Consider the following 19,989-nt stretch of genomic DNA (forward strand, 5'->3'; position numbering starts at 1 on the left):
TACAAACTCTGCAGAGTCAAATTCTTCCAAGTCATCGTATCCATGATCAAGTAGTGAAGTCAGTATATCCCTATCTATCCGCGTGGAAAACTTGTCCCCCGGTGAACAAGCTCAAGTGGTGAACCCAATTTAATTATTATTACTGTGGATGGACTAACCTTATATTTGTCTCGTACTTGTAATAATTTATAAATCCCGAGCTACTGAATTATTGAGCTACAATATAAGCCCTTTATGTGATGTCGCTCAGACGTCCGACTGTGGCGTGTTTTTATTTCTTACTTTAAATATAAGCCCCTTTATGTGATGTCGCTCAGACGTCCGACTGTGGCACGCATTGCCTTTATTTTCTGTTATAAGCCCTTTATGTGGTGTCGCCCCGACGCCCGACTGCGGCATTATTATTCTTGCAGTTTCCTCTCGAGGAGTCATTCAGACCCTCGTTTGGCACCAGTATTATTATTCTTGCTGTTTCCTCTCGAGGAGTCATTCAGACCCTCGTTTGGCACCAGTATTACTATTCTTGCAGTTTCCTCTCGAGGAGTCATTCAGACCCTCGTTTGGCACCCAGTATTTATTATCTCTATGCCTGAACGCACTGGTTAATCTGTACATATGCTCCATGTTTACATTTGTTATATCTTATGTCCGAACTGTCTTGCGAGTACTTTCATAGTACTCACCTGGCTTGTTGTTTTGGCCAGATGTTGACGAAGGCGATCTCTTGGATGAAGAGTTTGATAGTGCGTCCGACGCCTAGAGGAGTCCCAGTCAGTCCTGTGCGATCCCGGATATTGGTCACTTGTATTATATACGCTTCCGCCACCCGTGATAAGTCCCCTCGAGCCTCACTCCGACGCTCGAAGAGCTGTAGTCTTCATGAGTCATATCACTCGCTTCGCGGTGATATTTCCGCCTCCGTTATTATCGTGAGTTAGTAGTTATGCCACCCCATCCGCCGTCTTGTGTTATCGGCGTGCATGTAATAAATTGTTGGGCAGTCTCCGCTCAACCTTGTATTATATTCAGTACTCCTGGTATTTTTCTTCTGTGACCAAGATATTGTCTACCAGTGAGAAGGAATTCTTCCTTACTGGTCCATAAAAGGGATTGGTCTCTTAATAATTATTTTATTGAAAAACCGGTCGTGACAGTTATTATGAAGTAACCACGGACGCCGACCAGGGCCAGGCCCACCTCTCTCCTAGGTGGTCTCAACCTGCCCTGTCGCTCCGCCACAAAGTAACAGTCGGGGGCCGTCGGGAACCCAGGCCCACCTCTACCGAGATGGAGCCACCTGCCCCTTCAGCCCCCACATTGGAATCACATGCGGGTACTCAACGAGCCGACCCGGCTTTAGTCACCACTTGTATAGTATGTATGTATATATGTATATACCCGTGATCACCTCCCGAGTGATCACGACCCGATAGTATAGCATTGCAGACGGACAAGAATGTAGGGCCACTGATGGATACTAGCATCCTATACTAAGCATTTAGGTTTGCAGGTAAGGGTAACAACTGTAGCAACAATGACAGGCTATGCAGCAGAATTGGATTAACCGAAAGCAGTAACATGCTACACTACTCTAATGCAAGCAGTAGAGAAGGAATAGGCGATATCTGGTGATCAAGGGGGCTTGCCTGGTTGCTCTGGCAAGAAGGAGGGGTCGTCAACATAGTAGTCGATCTGGGTAGCAGCGGCGTCGGTCTCGAAGTCTAGCGAGAGAAGAGGGGGAAGAAACAATAAATATAATGCAAACATATGCACGACATGACAATGAGTGTTGCTAGGGGTGCCCAAACGCGGTAGTAGGTGATATCGGCGAAGGGGGGAAACATCCGGGAAAGTATTCCCGGTGTTTCACGTTTTTGGACAGATGAACCGGAGGGGAAAAGTCGTTTGTTTGCTATGCTAAGGATGTGCGGCGGATGAACGGGCTGTGTATTTGGATTCGTCTCGTCGTTCTGAGCAACTTTCATGTACAAAGTATTTTCATCCGAGCTACGGATTATTTTATATTAATTTTTAAATATTTTAAAATATTTTTAGAATTAACAGAATTAATTAAATTAGAAAATGCAATTATGACGTCAGCATGATGTCAGGGTGATGTCAGCGGTCAGCTTTGACCGTTGACCAGTCAAGCTGACGGGTGGGTCCCATTGTCATAGACTGTTTATCTAATCAGATAATTAAGGTTAATTAACAGGGTTAAGTAGATTAATTAACGGGATTAATTAAGTTAATTATTTAAATTTCATTATTATTATTAATCTTAAAAAAAAATACGTTCTCTAGGTGTGGGGCCCTTGTGTCAGTGGCCCAAAGGGGCCATGGCGGGCAAACGGGCGCACGGGTGCCGGGTGCGGGCGCACCCGAGCGGGCACTCGCCCGCAGGGCGGGACGAGGCTGCCGGGACACCTACTGCGGGGCAAGTCGGCGCGGCTAGCCGGGGCCAAGGCGGGCGAAGGCGAGGGGTGGCGCCGGCGCGGCCAGTGGCGCGCGGGCGGGCACGGTGGCGCGGCCACGGGAGGAGGAGAGGGCGGAGGCGAGGTGCGGGGCCATGGGGCGCCGGCCGGAGCAGGATGCGGGGAGGCGGCCAGCGCCGCGACAGAGAGGGCAGCGCAGCAACGGCGGTAGAGCAGCAGCAGGGGGCGTGCCCGCGAGGCTGTTTTTTGTTCTGCAGCCGCTTTGTTAGCGGCTGCCTTATTCGCCTTCGCCTCTTCCTTGGCCTCGGCAAGGGCGCTCTTGAGGGTCTTGACCTCGGCCACGCCAACTGCACTCATAATCACAGCAGTGCATGAGTTAATCTCTGAATTTGCATATTACTTCAGATATATGATCAACCTCTTAAAAGTATACACATACCTTGCGTCTCGTCGAATCGCTTATTGATGCGATCGATTTCATCATCAGCCACCTTCAGTTTCCGATTGAGTTCGGAAACTTCAGCCACCTAGGCGGTTGCTGCCAATAAGGAAGCCTATTATACAGTAGAAAAGTACGTTATCTCTTCCGATTACTATGTGATCCTTTGTCCGACTTTTTCAAAACTGGATAGAGTCTCAGGGGCTACTAACTATACACAGGTATATTCCTTTATATGAAAAAGAATCTAGAGCATTACGCCGCATACCTCAAAGCCTGTCAGTAGGCTGGTGAAGGCTTCGTTCAGCCCACTCTTGGTGGACTGAATCTTTTCTACCACCACACCCATTAGGGTGCGGTGCTCCTCCATGGTGGAAGCACGATGTAGTGCTTCCACTAGAGTATTCGGCGCCTCTGGAGTAGTGGAGTCCGCCGTCGGAGCTAATGCTCCCCCCTCCTTCAAGGGGGGTTGCTTGCCTGATTCCAGAGCCACATTGGTCTCCGGAACGATGTCCGGCTGGGAGCCGGATTGATCGGGGCCCCCGCCGTTGGCCGCCATGGGGATTGCCCCCCCCACCCATGTCTTCAGCAGCTGAGGTATTACCCTCAGGCGCCCTCTCGATAGCCTCGCTCGCCCCTCCGTGGCTAGGAGAAGTCCTTTGGGACAACACCTTAGTGTCATCCGCGGTGATTGGCGAAGGGGCTCGTGGTGGCGTCTCGCTCTCTGCCATCTCGGGCGGCAAAGAACTCCCTTCAGATAGCGAAGGGTTGGGGAGGTCGCGAGCAGGGCTAAAAGACACACGGGGTAATATGTTATATTATAAAAACATAGAGGACCAGAGACATATAATAAACCCTTTTGTACTTACGATTCGGCCAGGGGCTTCACCCTGGGAAGTCTCTTGGGGACGGGTTCAGCTTCCGAATCCGAACCATCTGAGAGGGTCATCTTCCCCCTCTTGGCCGCCTCCCCCTTTGGGTCTTCGGAGGCCGCCCTCTTCTTTTTCCTCCCCTTGCGGGGGGGGGTCGCTTTCCGCCTCCTCCTCCTCTTCTTCTTCCTCGTCTCCCTCATGGGAGGAGGGGCTTCGGTCTCTCCGAACATAGCATCCGCAGGACCCTTTTGTTGGGGACCGCTCTTGGTCTCCTTGCCCTTCTTCTTGGCCTTCTTCTCCGGCGCCTGATACGGCGCCGGGACCAGCATCTCTGTCAGCTAAGGTGTGGCCAGGTCTTCGGGCAACGGTGCCGGACACTTGATCCGCTCCGCTTTTGCTATCCAGCCCTGAACGAAGGACAAAAAATTCATTGTGTCTGAAAACTTATTGACCAAATAGATATTCGGGAAAAGCATACTTACCGGGGTGGCCGGATTCTCGATGTCAGGACGGATGTCTTCGGTCTTCTTCGGCCATGTTTTTTGGGCCTTGAAGAGTAGCTTCCAGATGTCTTCGTGCATTGTGCCAAAGAAACGCTTCAAGGTCCATGGATCTTCCGGATTGAACTCCCACATGTGAGAGGGCCGGTGTTGGCAGGGAAGAATCCGGCGGAAGAGCATCACCTAAATCACGTTAGTGAGACTGGTGTTCCTGCCTATCATATTGGTAATGCGCTTCTGCAGCATCAACACTTCCACCGTGGATCCCCAGTCCAAACCCTTAGCGGTCCACGAGGTAAGCCGCGTAGGGGGTCCGGATCTGAACTCGGGAGTGGCGCCCACTTGGCGTCGTGGGGTTCGGTGATGTAGAACCACTACTGCTGCCACACCTTGACGATCTCCACGAAGGCCCCCTTGGGCCAAACGGCGTTGGGGAGCTTGCTTACCATGGCGCCGCCGCAGTCCGCATGTTGCCCGTCGACCACCTTCGGCTTCAGATTGAAGACCTTGAGCCATAGGCCGAAGTGTGGGGGGATGCAGAGTAGCGCCTCGCACACGACGATGAACGCCGAGATGTGGAGGAAAGAATTTGGGGCTAGATCATGGAAATCTAGCCCGTAGTAGAACATAAGGCCCCGGACGAAGGGATGAAGGGGAAACCCTAGCCCGCGGAGGAAGTGGGGGATGAATACGACCCTTTCACTGGGCTCCGGAGTGGGGATGACTTGATCCTTGGCAGGGAGCCTGTGCGCGATGTCCGTGGACAGATATCCCGCTCCCCGGAGCTCCTTGACGTCCTTCTCGGTGACGGAGGAGGCCTCCCACTTGCCCTTTGAACCAGATCTTGACATGTGTAACACCCCGAGACCGACGCTTCAGAAGACTTCCTTATTTTCGTGATTGTCGTGTGTTCCTTTTGGTGCTTGTTCTTTTATTGTTGCATTGCATCATGTCATCATGCCATCATGTCATTAATCTTTGCATAAAACTCATCTAAATAAAGCTGTATGGATCTTCGGTCCATTTAAATCGAGGGATATTCACAATGGTGATTTCTCTTTATAACATACCCTCCCAATATAAGGGAGCTATAACAAAATATTCAATTTATTGGAGGCCCTCGAAACAAACTTGCATTTGAAATCTCTCTCGTTTTCAAATATTCTATGTCTTGATCTTTCTCCAAATACTTAAATTCCAGTTGTGGCACTTTGAAATATGTCAAAGTAGCTCAATGCCAGTTTTCAACTCAACTTGTATTTATTTTGCCCTCCAAAGAGATATTTTCTTCTATCTCTTTTCTGTAAATAGAGAAGGATTTTCCCCTTCTTTTCTTTTAATCCAGCCTGCTAGGCCTCCTGGCCTTTCCCCCTCCACCGAAATGGCCCAAGGCCCACCTAAGCCTAACCCTAGCCGCCAGGGACCGAGCCCATCCCTCCTCTCGCTCTCTCCCGATCCCCATCTCTCCCTCTCGTCCCTCCCTGCGCCGTCACGCACACACACGCACGCATAGAGCCAGGGAGAGGAGCTCCCTTCTGCTCGCACCCTCCATGGCGCTGCCTTGCTGCTCCCTCGCGCCGCCATCTTCCTCCTCTAGTCCTCCCTCAGCGCCGCCGCGCCTCCTGCCACTCCACCTCCGACCCCCACCGGAGCGGCCAACTCCAGCGGCCTCTCCTTCGCCCCGCTGCTCCTCTGCCTCAACTCCGGCCGGATCGACTCGGTTCCCCGCCGCCTCGCCAAGTCCATGGAGCCGCCTCCCCGTGTTCCTTCTCCTCGCCTTGTCGTTCGAGGACCGGCGCCGCCGCCGGCGACCACGAGGCGGGAGACCGCCATGGATCACCGCCCGAAGCTCCCGTTCCGCCGCCTGCTCTGCCTGGATCCGGCGAGTCCTTGCGCCTGCTCTGCTCCGCCCCCTCCTGTGTTCCACCTCCGTCGCGCCAAGGCCGCTGCGACCAGGAGCGCTGCTGCCCGTCTTCGTTGCCACCACAGGAGCCCCAAGCGCCATGGCCTGGGCTCGGCCTCGAGATCCTCAGCGCCGCCGTGGCTGCTGCTTGCTCCGTCGACCCAGCCGCAAGTTCCAGCCGCCACCATCTTCTTCCAGGAACGCCAAGTCTGTTTTCAAATGCCTCTGCACCCCCTGCTTCTCCAAGGGTTTTGTTCGTCGTCGCTGTCACCCGAGGCCCTTGTGTTGCTTTGTTTGGACCGTCAAGATTGACAAGATCGACAAGGACCGTACCAGGACCGCCAAGCATCTTCTCTGTGAGTTTTGCCAAGTACCACAACAACGCGTCAAGTACCTCTACCGCCGTCTACGGAAACACCAAGTACCCCTACGCGCGAAGACGCCAAGACCGTTTCGGGATTCACCAAGTACCGCTACCGTTGACTCGAATATCTACGAAAACGTGTACCACTACCGCCGTCAAGTTCGACTACCTTCGTGTACCACTACTTCCCTCGGCGACCCATGAACAACTACTTCCACTACCGTCGAACCCGACCCACTCCGTAAATGCATACTTCAAAGGTATAACCCCGAGACGATGACCCGTGGACGAGCGCTTGTGATGTGTTGTATGAGATGCCCGTGTTTGCACCATGTCCAATTGGTCCTTGCACGTTCCTCGTTTGCCATGCCGCCATTCCGTGGGAACCCGGTAACCGGGAGCACCCCACCATTCTCTTGCGTGTTTCACACATCCGCACAATTCTCCTTGTGCCGGTATCTCCGTGAGCTACCGGAACCGATATGTTGCCATGGCACCATTTTCGGATTCGTTGCCGTGGCACCCCTTCCTTCCGCCATGGTGACCAAATGCTTCATAACATGCTCTTGTCCACGTTTTATAAAATTGATTAAAACTTGCATTGTCATCCGCATCATGATAACAACATTTAAAAAGTCTACAATTGATGTTTGCATTAAAATTGCTAAATGTCATGAGGATTTTTCGGAAATTGTTGTTTGTTGTTCCGGCCTCATTTAAAATTGCTTAAATGGGTAGTTTCCTCATGCTTTACCTCTTGCCATGTTAATCAACATTTAATATTGTTGGGTACATGACCGAGAGAGAACTAAATAATTGATGTGGTGTTTCGTCAATATGCAACTCGTTGCATATTGAACTCCATTTAATTTGTAGTATTGTTTGTTGCACTTTGCCATGCATATTTAAACCGGACATGCATCATACTTGTTTGTGCATCATGCCATGTGTATGTGGTGGTTGTTTACTATGTTGTTTGTTTCTTTCCAGTTTGCTTCTCTCGTTAGCTTCGGTTTCTTTCCGGAGTGTGAGGATTCGTTCGACTACGTCCGTTTGTCTTCTTCATGGACTCGTTTTTCTTCCTTGCGGGATCTCAGGCAAGATGACCATACCCTCGAAATCACTTCTATCTTTGCTTGCTAGTTGTTCGCTCTATTGCTATGTCGCGCTACCTACCACTTGCTATATCATGCCTCCCATACTGCCATGTGAACCTCTAACCTTTGTCACCCTTCCTAGCAAACCGTTGTTTGGCTATGTTACCGCTTTTGCTCGACCCCTCTTATAACGTTGCTAGTTGCAGGTGAAGATGAAGATTGCTCCATGTTGGATTATGTTTATGTTGGGATATCACAATATCTCTTATTTAATTAATACATCTATATACTTGGTAAAGGGTGGAAGGCTCGGCCTTATGCCTGGTGTTTTGTTCCACTCTTGCCGCCCTAGTTTCCGTCATACCGGTGTTATGTTCCTTGATTTTGCGTTCCTTACGCGGTTGGGTGATTTATGGGACCCCCTTGATAGTTCGCTTTGAATAAAACTCCTCCAGCAAGGCCCAACCTTGGTTTTACCATTTGCTACCACCTATCCCCTTTTCCCTTGGGCTCTGCAGACTCAAGGGTCATCTTTATTTTAACCCCCCGGGCCAGTGCTCCTTCGAGTGTTGGTCCGAAACGAGTAGACTGCGGGGCCACCTCGGGGAAACTTGAGGTCTGGTTTTACTCGTAGGATGTCTCATCCGGTGTTGCCCTGAGAACGAGATATGTGCGGCTCCTATCGGGATTTGTCGGCACATCGGGCGGCTTTGTTGGTCTTGTTTTACCATTGTCGAAATGTCTTGTAAACCGGGATTCCGAGACTGATCGGGTCTTCCTGGGAGAAGGTTTATCCTTCGTTGACCGTGAGAGCTTATGATGGGCTAAGTTCGGACACCCCTGCAGGGTATTATCTTTCGAAAGCCGTGCCCGCGGTTATGAGGCAGATGGGAATTTGTTAATATCCGGTTGTAGAGAATTTGACACTTGACCTTATTTAAAACGCATCAACCGCGTATGTAGCCGTGATGGTCTCTTCTCGGCGGAGTCCGGGAAGTGAACACGGTTTCTGGGTTATGTTTGACGTAAGTAGGAGTTCAGGATCACTTCTTGATCATTGCTAGTTTCACGACCGTTCCGTTGCTTCTCTTCTCGCTCTCATTTGCGTATGTTAGCCACCATATATGCTAGTGCTTGCTGCAGCTCCACCTCATTACCCCAGCCTTTCCTTTAAGTTTAAATAGTCTTGATCTCGCGGGTGTGAGATTGCTGAGTCCCCGTGGCTCACAGATTCTACCAAAACAGTTGCAGGTGCCGACGATGCCAGTGCAGATGATGGCGTCGATCTCAAGTGGGAGTTCAACGAGGAACGTGGTCGTTACTATGTGTCTTTTCCTGATGATCAGTAGTGGAGCCCAGTTGGGACGATCGGGGATCTAGCATTTGGGGTTGTCTTATTTTCATCTGGATTTTGACCGTAGTCGGTCTATATGTGTGTATCTCTGAATGATGTATGAGTTATTTATGTATTGTGTGAAGTGGCGATTGTAAGCCAACTCTTTATCCCATTCTTGTTCATTACATGGGATTGTGTGAAGATGACCCTTCTTGCGACAAAACCACAATGCGGTTATGCCTCTAAGTCGTGCCCCGACACGTGGGAGATATAGCCGCATCGTGGGTGTTACAACATGGCTGGGGAGGCTGGTGGCGGTGTGAAAGATTGAAGTTTGGGCGCTGGAGCTTGAAGATGGGAAGGTAGGAGAAGGAAGAAGGCATGGGGAAAAAAGAGGAATCTTTACCCTCTTATATAGGCAGTGAATATCAAAAGCCCCCCTCAAGCCTTAAAACTCGCCTGTTCCCAAGGGGTCGTGCGAATGGCACGGTTGGATTACCCAAAACCATATTGATGAGGATCCCGTAATGGGCGGACATGATCTCTGTTTTGACAAGATGTACCAATGGAGGCTGTGCCTCGAAACGAGAAGCGGGAGGCGTGAAAACGGTTCAAAATATTAAGAGGCCAGACGTGACGTTTTTGCTAGAAAAAGTTGTCAGTGGAAAGACAATGTTTTGTTTGATATCTTGCCTTCGTGGCTAAGGGTTGCAACAAATATACAGAGCCGGATACAGTTCTCTTGTTCATAAAACTGCTTTGAAGTGTTTAGGAGGAGGAACCCGCCTTGCAATGCCGAAAACAATCCGTGTGCCGAACATATCATCATTGAAGACTGGTTTAGGGGCTACTGTGGGAGTCCTGGATTAGGGGGTCCTGGGTGTCTGGGCTATTCAATGTGGGTCGGACTGATGGGCCGTGAAGATACAAAGCGGAAGACTTTCCCCCGTGTCTGGGTAGGACTCCCCTATGCGTGGATGGCAAGACTAGTGTCCGGGTATGTAATTTCCTTCCTCTACAAACCGACTCTGTACAACCCTAGACCCCTCCGGTGTATATATAAACTGGAGGGTTTAGTCCATAGAGGCTATCATAATTCATATAGGCTAGACATCTAGGGTTTGGCCATTACGATCGAGGTAGACCAACTCTTGTAACCCCTATACTCATCAAATACAATCAAGTAGGACGTAGGGTATTACCTCCATTAAGAGGGCCTGAACCTGGGTAAACATTGTGTCCCACTCGTACTTTGTTACCTTTGATCCTCACACGCACAGTTCAGGACCCCCTACCCGAGATCAGCCAGTTTTGACACCGACATTACCAGCTCTATTGGCAATAAAATTCCCCTCAGAGTTTATTAGTCACTATGGGGCATTCGAAGCCAAGCTTCGACGAGGCCGAGATGGCGAATTTGCTTGCGATGAAAGCTGATGTGGTTGCGAATCAGGAGGAAACTGCAAAGCTTAAGGAAGATTCTTCTTAGGAAGGATGTATTATCCATAAACTCCAAACAAGGCAATACGAAGGTATTTTGGAGTGTGCAAACAGCAGTTATGGCTTCCAGTCAACACCTCTCTGCAATTCTAGATGTCCTTATATCCTTGACAACAATGATTCATCTATTTTGTATTCCCTCCTCAGAGTACATTGTGTGGCACTGATGCTCATCAGGAAACTGAACAAGAAGCACTGAAGAACCCCATGGAACAACAAAAGGAAGCAACAGGAATTCCTGCTAGGCCTTTGACTGAAGAATTATGCAAGTGTTTGCTAGTGGAACAAGAGAAAACAAGACAATTCACTATGTTAATTCATAGAGGTTACCTCCCATTAATATAAGACAACGTTTGGGACCTCCTTATTTTAGCAGAGTTACTGGCTTTGAGCTTCAATCTGAAGCTGCTTCGCCTATAGCACCCATGAGAACTGCAAGAACATCGGCTTTCAATGTAGCACCACAACCTAAAGTAAATGTTGTATGGGATGAATACTACAGAAACTATCAAAGAGAAATGAGAATCCAATTTCTAAAATGAATTATAATGGGCCCCAGAATTGAATTTCCCAAGTTTGATGATCAAAATCCAGGAGGTTGAATAAGGAAATGTGAACAATATTTCTAGATATATGGCAGGAGCACCAAATGATTACAAAGTTCCACTAGCTCAACTATATGTGACAGGCAAAGAAGATATTTGACTGCGAAGATCTGGCATTCTCAAGAAATAACTCACTTGGCAACAACTTTGTGAGGAAGTGTTGCACATATTTTCCCCCCTACTAGCTCCTATGACTTGACAGATAGATTTAACTCTTTGAAACAAAATAGTTTAAGCATCAATGAACACACTGGTAGATTTGAGGATTTGGTGGCATAAATCCAATAGGATAATCCCACATTGTGAGAGGAATGGTTTATAAAAATGTTATGTGAATGGGATGAGATCTCATATTAAGTTTCAGTTAAGACCTCTTCGTCCTCTTACTCTTACAAAATCTTATTGGTGGGCTTGTCCCCAAAGAAAGCTTATCAGTCACAGGGCCAGAGAATGGACAATCACCTTACAATGCTTAAAGTCTATGGGTTTTGGCAATAAACAAGCAGACTTAAGCTCAAGTTGCAATTCATAGAGCAAGAGAAAGAGTGAAGTGTTGGAGATATGAAGATGCTTGGTTCCATGGGTATAAATGAAACAAGCACTAGTAATGAACATGTTAACTGGGGAAGAAATAACAATCAAAATGAGGAACAATATAGTGGTTCAGAAGAGGAACAAGAAAACAAACAACCTGACCAAGAAAAGTGTATGAAAATATATTTGCAGGCTATGGCATCTGACAGTATGAATACCATATCTATCTTAATATCCATTGGAGAGAGACAAGTTGTCGCATTAGTAGACTCTGGTAGTAATTCTACTTTTATGAACCTAAAATTTGCACAAAAAACTTCATGTACTATCTTGAAAGACAAGACCAGAGAAGTGGCAGTAGCTGGGGGAGGCAAATTATGGTCTGGAGCTTATATTCCTGAAACTATATTTGCAATGGCTCAAGATATTTTTTTTGCAAACTTTCAGAATTTTGGAAATACCTGGTAATGATCTACTTTTGGGTTGTGACTGGTTGGCCAAACACAGTCCAACATCATTTGATCATATTCACAAATCAATAACTATAGTTAAAGGGAAATACCCTATCACTATTCCTGCCTGTGAGACTATAGCTGATGCAACTAAAATAGATGAAATTGAGTTGCCCAAATTGCTGAATGAAGGAGCATCAGGAGATTTGTTACACCTAATCGATGACAATAAACCTGCCAACAACAACAAGCATGAAACGCTAATTCAGTTACTGAATTATTAAATTTATTTCCTCGAGTATTTGCAGAACGAGAGGGGTTGCCTCCTGTGAGAGCTTTTGACCATAAAATTGCAACCTAAAGCGGTTCCTCCATATTCCACACCTTATAGAATTCCTCACAAGCATAGGAATGAGATGGAACACCAAGTAAAAAATTGCTAGAGTCAAAAGTGATCAGAGAAATCCAAGTTCCATATGCTACACCAGCAATTTTAGTTGGCAAGAAAGACAAGACATGGAGAGTGTGTCAAGATTTTAGAAAGCTAAATGTTGTCACTACAAAGAACAAAATTGCAATACCATAATAGAAGGTCTATTGGATGGACTTGGAGAAAAATATTTCACTAAGCTAGACCAAAGATCTGGGTATCATCAAATTAGAATGAGTGAAAATACAAACATAAGACTACTTTCACTACACATTTTTGACATTTTGAATACCTTGTAATGCCTTTTGTATTTTTCCAATGCACCTGGTACATTCCAAACTCTTATCAACATCATACTTGCTCCATAATCTCGGGAAATTCACATTAGTCTTCTTTGATAACATATTAGTATATAGCATGTGTTTTTCGTTCCTTAGACCATGAGAGTATCTTAGTCACTTCTTAACGTACGGTGGACTTTGGGGTTGCTCAAACATTGTCTGTAACACGATGATCATAACGACAATTTACAGGTTCATCGAAAAGTTTGACAAGGGACTAGATAGCTCAAGAGTGGAATTTGCTCCTCCGACGATGGAGAGATATTCTTAGGTCCGTCTTAGTGTGACGGCATCAATCATCGTCTGGCCAGACATAGGTGACTATGTCACGGAGATACCGGAACACTTCAACGAGAAAGAAGAACAAAACCGATAACGAGGATAATGGTTTAGTGAGCATGTGTATGACTCAGGAGGATACCAATGCATCTCGGGTTTTGTAAAGTATCGTGAAGCAAAGGGAACATCACATGATAACCAAAGCTTCACTCAAATGGCATTCGTGTATTCATAGGGATCGATATGGACGTCCACGGTTCCGCTATCGGTCATTAAATGAAGGGGTTTCGTTCATGTCTATGTTTTACTGAACCTATAGGGTCACAAGATTATGGTAATCATGAACTGCTGAGTGTTAGTAGGATGAGAGTATCGAGGATTTTGTGAAATTGTTTTATTAATATTCAAAATAGTTTCGAGAAGAACCATAAGCGTTTCGGGGTCACCGGAAGGGTTTCAGAGTTTATCGGGCAATAATAGGCATTACCGATAAATAATATATAGGTGGAAAATGTTTCTGGTGATGTTAAATTAATAATAAAAGACTCTAGTAATTTTTAGGAGACTTTTATATTTAATTTAATATCAAAGTGGCTGAAGGAGAATTGGGCCACATTGGCCCAATAGGGGAAGGCACCTCCCTTTCCTAGGAGGGGAGGCGGAATTAGACTAGGGGAGGGTTTCCCCTCCCCCTAGGCCGGCGCACGAAGGAGGGAAAACTCCCCTCCTTGTGTGGCGCCCCTCCCTCTCCCTCCAACCTATATATACTAGAGGTTTTTCCACTATTTGAACAAACAAGTTTTGGAGCCTCCTCTAGTTCTCTAGTTCTAGTTCTAGTTGGTCCATGTTGATCAATTAGAGCTTGATCTAGATCCTCTAATCCTCATAACTAGAAGGCCAGTGTGGTTCTAGTCTCATCCCTCTAATTCTCCAATGACAGTCAGCTCTGGATGGCGAAGCGCTGCCGGATCGTGAAGATTGTACGCTTGCAACCAAGTAGAGAGGCCGTGCTTTCGGTCTTCCGTTCGAGGGATCGTTCGTGGGTGGTTCGCGGGATCGTTCATCTACGGTTCGAGGGACTCCAAGTATGATCTACATCGACTCGTCTACTTCTGCTGCTACTCGGACTCGGTAATGATCGTGATCCAAACTATGTATGCATCTTCATATTGTTCCTGGGTGATCGTAGGGCAATTTTTTTTAGTCTTCTACTATGTTTCCCAACAGTGGCATCATGAGAGGTTCTATGAGTAGATGTAGGTTTCAATCTAGATCACATATGAATATGAGGGTTTGATGTTCTTCCTATGCTTCCCTCGAGTGTTGCTTCGTTTCAGTTCATTGGCGACATGATGTAGCTTTGTACGAAGTTCTAACAATCGACCGGCTCTGGCTGTCGACGATCTGCTAACAATTCTTTGGGCTTCATCATAATCAGTAATAGTGAACCATCGCAAACACAATAGGGTGATGAAGATAAACGATCTTCTAGGGGGTCATGCGTATTTGACGAATTTTAGTGTGGGGCTAGATATTTTTAATTAAGTCTCTTCCCTCACACACCCTGAAAAGTTAATCTAGCAACAAGACATATCGCCTTGATGGTGGACGTAGGTAGCTAGTGTTATCCGAAAACCCTAGAAGCCACATAATTAAAATTGCCAAACTGATTAGAGGACGTCTAATTTAGTTTTGCAGGATTGTGTGTGATGTGGTATAGCCTTCGTCATGATAATGAGCTTATGTATGGGATGGCTATATGTTGTAACGTTAAGTGGCCTACGCGTCACAGCATGATGGCTGGAGCCACGGGATTGCCACTTTAATGTAATAGATGTAGAGATAGCCTACAGGTTACAAGTGATGGTGGCAAGTGTACATGGAGGACCCGGAGCATCACCAGGCGCAGGGAGGAGGTGCTGAAAATTTTGTGCCACGATAGCGTTTTCTAAAATTGGTGCCACGGCAACGTTTCTGAAACAACCGCCACTGCAACATTTTCTGATATTGCCGCCACGGCAGTGTTTTTGTAACGGCTGCCACGACAACGATTTTTCTACCACCATGACGATGTTTCAATTGAGATTCAAGAAGGCCGTGAAGACTTCCCGACGCCCCGGGCTATACCATATCATGCTATTATGAATTGCCTGAGATGATTATCCCTTTGTTGTTTGCATCCTTTGATTGCGCAGTAGTCAATTATTAGGGTGGTCTCTCATGGTAAATATCAAGTTAAATGGTGTTTTCCCCAGTGTTGCAACTGGCTATAACATGTAGCACTCCGGAGTGCGTCGTGTACACATGAGTACAAACGGGTTGTGTGGTGTAAGACGGATGGATGGTATGATCATGCATGCAGATAACACTCAATTGTCTTGAAGTTCTGGCAGATTCGTTCTGAGCTCGGAGCAGGAAGCATCGAAAGATCAACAAGAGTCATATGGAGATGTGATCGGCAAAAGTTTTCCTACTGGTAAAAATTCTCGTCATCAGTGATGTCCACATCAATGGCTGAGAATAAGATCAGGGTCTTGAATCACTCACTATCAATTATTGATTTGGAGTGCACTTTCTATAAAAATTTGTTTAAACACTAGTGCAAAATAATTATGAATCAATGTCTAAGTGAATTTGTGCTTATCATTGTAGATCAATGGCTTGCAATATGTTCAACTTAGCACCTATGTTAGAGAGAGAAAAGTTGGTTGCAAATGGTGGAAACTGGGGGTGGGCGTTCGGTAGAAACCAAAAGTTCGGTTTCTACCATTCAATTTAATTTTAAATTCGGTTATGAAAATTGGAAACCTAATTTTCCAACAAATAATAGCTAACCGAAAATTCGGTTAACTGAGTAATTCAGTCCGGTTTTTGGTTTAAACCGAATGGACCGTGTTGTGAGCAGCTGCTTAACAATTGACAATGACATCCTCTTATATAGCTAGAACACACTGACTCTCGTGCTTACCCACGCAAGGTGGGACTAAAAGAGAGCAAGGTATCCAGACTCGGCTGGTGGCACACTCGCACGTGAGTTGATGGCTTCAATTCAGTCGATCGGCCCATGGTCCATGAGAGACGCACGAGTTTTGCCTAAAAATGGCTACGCACCAGCTAGTGGGCTACCTTAGCCTATGGGAAAACTAAAGTGTTGTTCGTCCCGTCCTCAACTTCGTTGTGTAACCCCGAGAACATATGTAACAGCCTGGTTTTTGGCCCCTTCTTTTTCTTTTGATTTTCTGAGGTTTTTGCCTGAGTTTTCTTTCTTCATGGCAGTGTGGTCTAAAAACTGAAGAAGATGAACTCTTCTTTGCTTCCAGAGTGGCTTGTCATACACAAATCCTTCCCTAGACCTTTCCATTTTCATCCTAGCCCAAATCCCAATATTCTTTTCATTGGGAATACTCCTTTTCTGTTAAAGGAATTATCTTTTTGCCCTAGGTTGTGAAGCAACCCATATTTCCCCCACTCCTTAATTTCCCCAATAATTATCATAAATTGTTTGGGTCATATCTTCATCAAATATGGCAAACCTTTTCATTGCCATGTTCAAAGGTAATCCCCAAATAATTCATTTCCTATTCTACCCTAAATGGCACATTGTGAAGCAAGTGCTATTTTCCTTTGCTCAGTTGACCTCAAACTCCTTGGACATCTTTTCCTGTCCATATCATTGCCACATGCCAAAAAGCAACCTCATTTGCCTAGTAGTTATTTAATTATGATTTTCCAAAGTTTATGTCCAGAAAAAAAAACTTTGTGAAGGAGGTACAAGCTAGGCATATCCAAATGAGTTGCAATTTTGCATGGTCCTCCATATCATCATATCATAGCCCTCCACCAAAGTTGAGCTCATGTCATGCCTCCATGTGAGCTCATCTTCAATTCTTTGATTCTGTCCAAATTTTCAGTTTGTGAAGCAAGTATATTTTATCTTGCTCCATTAAGGCTGAAAAATTTTCTAGGCCTTCTATTACCCATATAACCTACCTCCACCCATTTTGGGCATATTTCATCAAGCCATTACTCCTCTAGAATTTTTGCAAGTTTCTGTCCAAAACAGATGTTTGTGAAGCAAGTACCATTTTGGCTTGGGCAATTGGTATGAGACTTTTTGGGCATGTTCATAGGACCAAATGACTCTGCCTTGCCCAATTTGAGCTCAAGTTGATACTCCATGTGAGTGTATCATCATGCTCAAGTTTCTGGACTATTTTGGTCAGTTGCAAAGCAAGTGTATTAAACCTTGATCCATTTCTCTTCAAACTCCCTAGAACTGTAGTCCTTCCTACCCTAAACCTCCCAGACATCACATTGGACCCATAGCATATCTCTGTTGATCACACTAAGTTGATCAAATTCGCAACAACAAACTTCAGAGGTTACATCCCACTTAACCAGAGCACCTTTCAACAAGTCACCACCTCAGTTGGGACCACCACTGGAAGGAGTAAACCCCAAACACGTTTCGGCCGAACCCCATGCACTATGTGCACCAGTGCCCATGGTGACCATCGTTTTGGCATGCAATGGCCGTGTCCAGAGCGTCGTTTTGCCTCGGCCGTGCTCGTGCTCGTCGTCTTCGCGCGCATGAGCCTGTCCAGCGTGTTCCCCGCGTCGTCGCCGCCCCCTTGGAGCCATCTCCCCCTCCCGAAGCCTCCTCGCTGGTGCTCGTTGCCGTTTGCCCACGGGATCACTGTGGCCGACAACGTTTTTAATGGCGCTCGCCCTCTTCCTCTACTCCCCCTTGGCTCCTGCTGCCCCGTGCTCCTCTGTAGCTCGTCCGTTCTTCCCTCGTCGCGTTCCCGTGCCACCCCGTGCTCGCTGAGCCTCGCCAGAGCTTTGGCCGAGCTCGAGCGGCGGCAACCAGCTTGGCACCTCGTGCCGCGGCCATTTAAGTCCCTCCCCTCGGCCTCTTCTATCTCGTGAGGTTCGTCCGCTCCATGTCGTCGCGTTCCTTGCCCTCCCCATGATGCATCCGGCCATCACCGGAGCTGCCAGCGTGTCCTTGGCGGCACCCGAGCCACGGCCACACGTCCGCGGCCTCCCCTCCTCGGCCACGCCTATATAAAGGCCACCCCGAGCCACTCCGAGCTCATCAGCCTCCTCACCGCACTCCTCTAGGCCCTCCCCACCTCTAGCCCGAGCTCCAGAGCCTCTCCTGGACCCCCATGTCCATAGTGCCTCTCGCCGGAGCCCGGCTAAATTAGCTCGAAGCCGAGCCCCTCTCTTCCGTCCACCACCACCAGAGGCCTCCCCACTACCCACTAAGCCTCCCCCTCCCCTCAACTAGTCGCCGGAGTAGCTATGTCGTCATCCTCAAGATCGGCCACCGCCACCTCTGCTTGCTGTTGCCGCACGGTGCCGCCGTTCTGTCCCTCCCCGGTGCCTGATTCCCCTCCAGATTGACGCGGTGGGCCAAGCCTCGCTCGCCGGCACCATCCCCACGGCCGGAGCCGGTCAGGCCAGACGCTGGACAAGCCAGCCCCGCCTCTCCTCTGTTCTCTCTCGGGCGCGAGGAAGAAGCCAGGCGAGAAGAGTGAGAGAAAGAGATGGATAAGGCGGGCCCCACTCGTCAGCGGCACAGCGCCACGGGCCCCCACTGCCACGCTGGATAAGTGGAAACGTACTTTCTGAAAGTACGTTTTCGTCTTCAGAAAGCGTCTTCCTCTTCTGCTCCAGCCGTAAGTGCGCTTTCCTAGTTTGAAAACTTATTCTCTCCTTAGGCGTCTTCTGTTTTCTCATTCAGGGGCCTGTTTGTAGAAATCTTTTTATAGATTGGTCCCTAGACTTCGTCGGGCTATAACTTTTTGCTTGAGACTCCGATTGAGGTGAATCCAACGCCCACATCTTTGTATCGTCAAGCCCGTTCTGTTGGTATAATTTTCACTATGGTTTGACATACTAGAAATGACCACTTTGCCCTTGCCCGTAAACAGCCACCTCCGAGAGAGAACTGTTTCCGGCGATTCTTTCCGCGGCTTCACCGCACATCTTCCCGGAGCCTTCTTCATCCCCAGGCAAGCCACAACACCCACTTGCATGATGGCCATGCAGTAGCCATGGTTTTCAACTTGAACCTTTAGTAACTATCTGTTTGTTTATCTGCTACTGTTATCGTTGTTTCGGTACTACTTATGGTTTCATGTTCACCTTCGTGTTATGTTTCGATGCGTCTGGTTATCATTTGTCTTGCTAGTATTACTTTCATGCTTGGTAGTAGTACGTGTTGATGTTGGTGATGGTCTTCGGTACATGACTATCATCTGTTCCCAGTGCCGTTGCTATGCCTGTTCCTTTGCATCCAGTTGGTTAAATGCTTGCATGTAGTGTTGTCATTATGTTCTTGCATGATAGATGTTGTTGATGCTAGTAGTTATTCCATGAGTAGTGTTGTGCTCGTGATGCTCGTTAGTATGCCATGCTCATCTGGATAAAGGATTCACTGTTATTATGCTTAAGGCTTATGTTGCATCCATGTTTATGTTGGTATCATGCATTATTGTTACATCATGTTATTTTCATATGACTCAGTTTATTGCATTCAAGTTTAGCCGGACTTAAATGAACTTGAACAACTGTTGGCTGAGTCATAGTGCCATCGTATCGTGCTGACCAGTGTAGCCACACTTGCCTTTATGGGAGGGCCCTAACTGGGTCTATTGCCATGCCTCTCGCCGGTGCCTCCAACGAGGGAAGGTTATGCGCGGGCTCTACCTTGGCCGGGTAGGACGGCATAATCCTTGTGTGCCCATGTGTGGTTTTGAGCTCATGTCCTTGTTTGGGACCGTTTTTGCCACGACGGTGGCCGTTGATGCCTTTGGTAGGCACGGGGCCATCCATGACTTAGCCCAGTGGGGAGTTGGTCGGAGTGGCCGGGAGAGTGTCATGGCAGTCTGACG

General features: G+C 47.5%; 1 protein-coding gene across 1 annotated transcript; it reads left to right on the forward strand.

Annotated features, from left to right (window-relative positions):
• Positions 1 to 4,999: 4,999 nt before the first annotated feature.
• On the forward strand, positions 5,000 to 9,147 carry LOC141041167 (uncharacterized). Its single transcript, XM_073507283.1, has 4 exons — positions 5,000 to 5,099; positions 5,667 to 6,773; positions 7,504 to 7,610; positions 8,856 to 9,147. Exons 1-3 carry the CDS (start codon positions 5,000 to 5,002, stop codon positions 7,518 to 7,520), a joined length of 1,224 nt encoding a protein of 407 aa, XP_073363384.1. The 3' UTR covers positions 7,521 to 7,610; positions 8,856 to 9,147.
• The last annotated feature ends 10,842 nt before the right edge of the window (positions 9,148 to 19,989 follow it).

The sequence above is a fragment of the Aegilops tauschii genome, chromosome 2 (genome assembly GCF_002575655.3).
Source record: "Aegilops tauschii subsp. strangulata cultivar AL8/78 chromosome 2, Aet v6.0, whole genome shotgun sequence".
NCBI lineage: Eukaryota > Viridiplantae > Streptophyta > Magnoliopsida > Poales > Poaceae > Aegilops > Aegilops tauschii.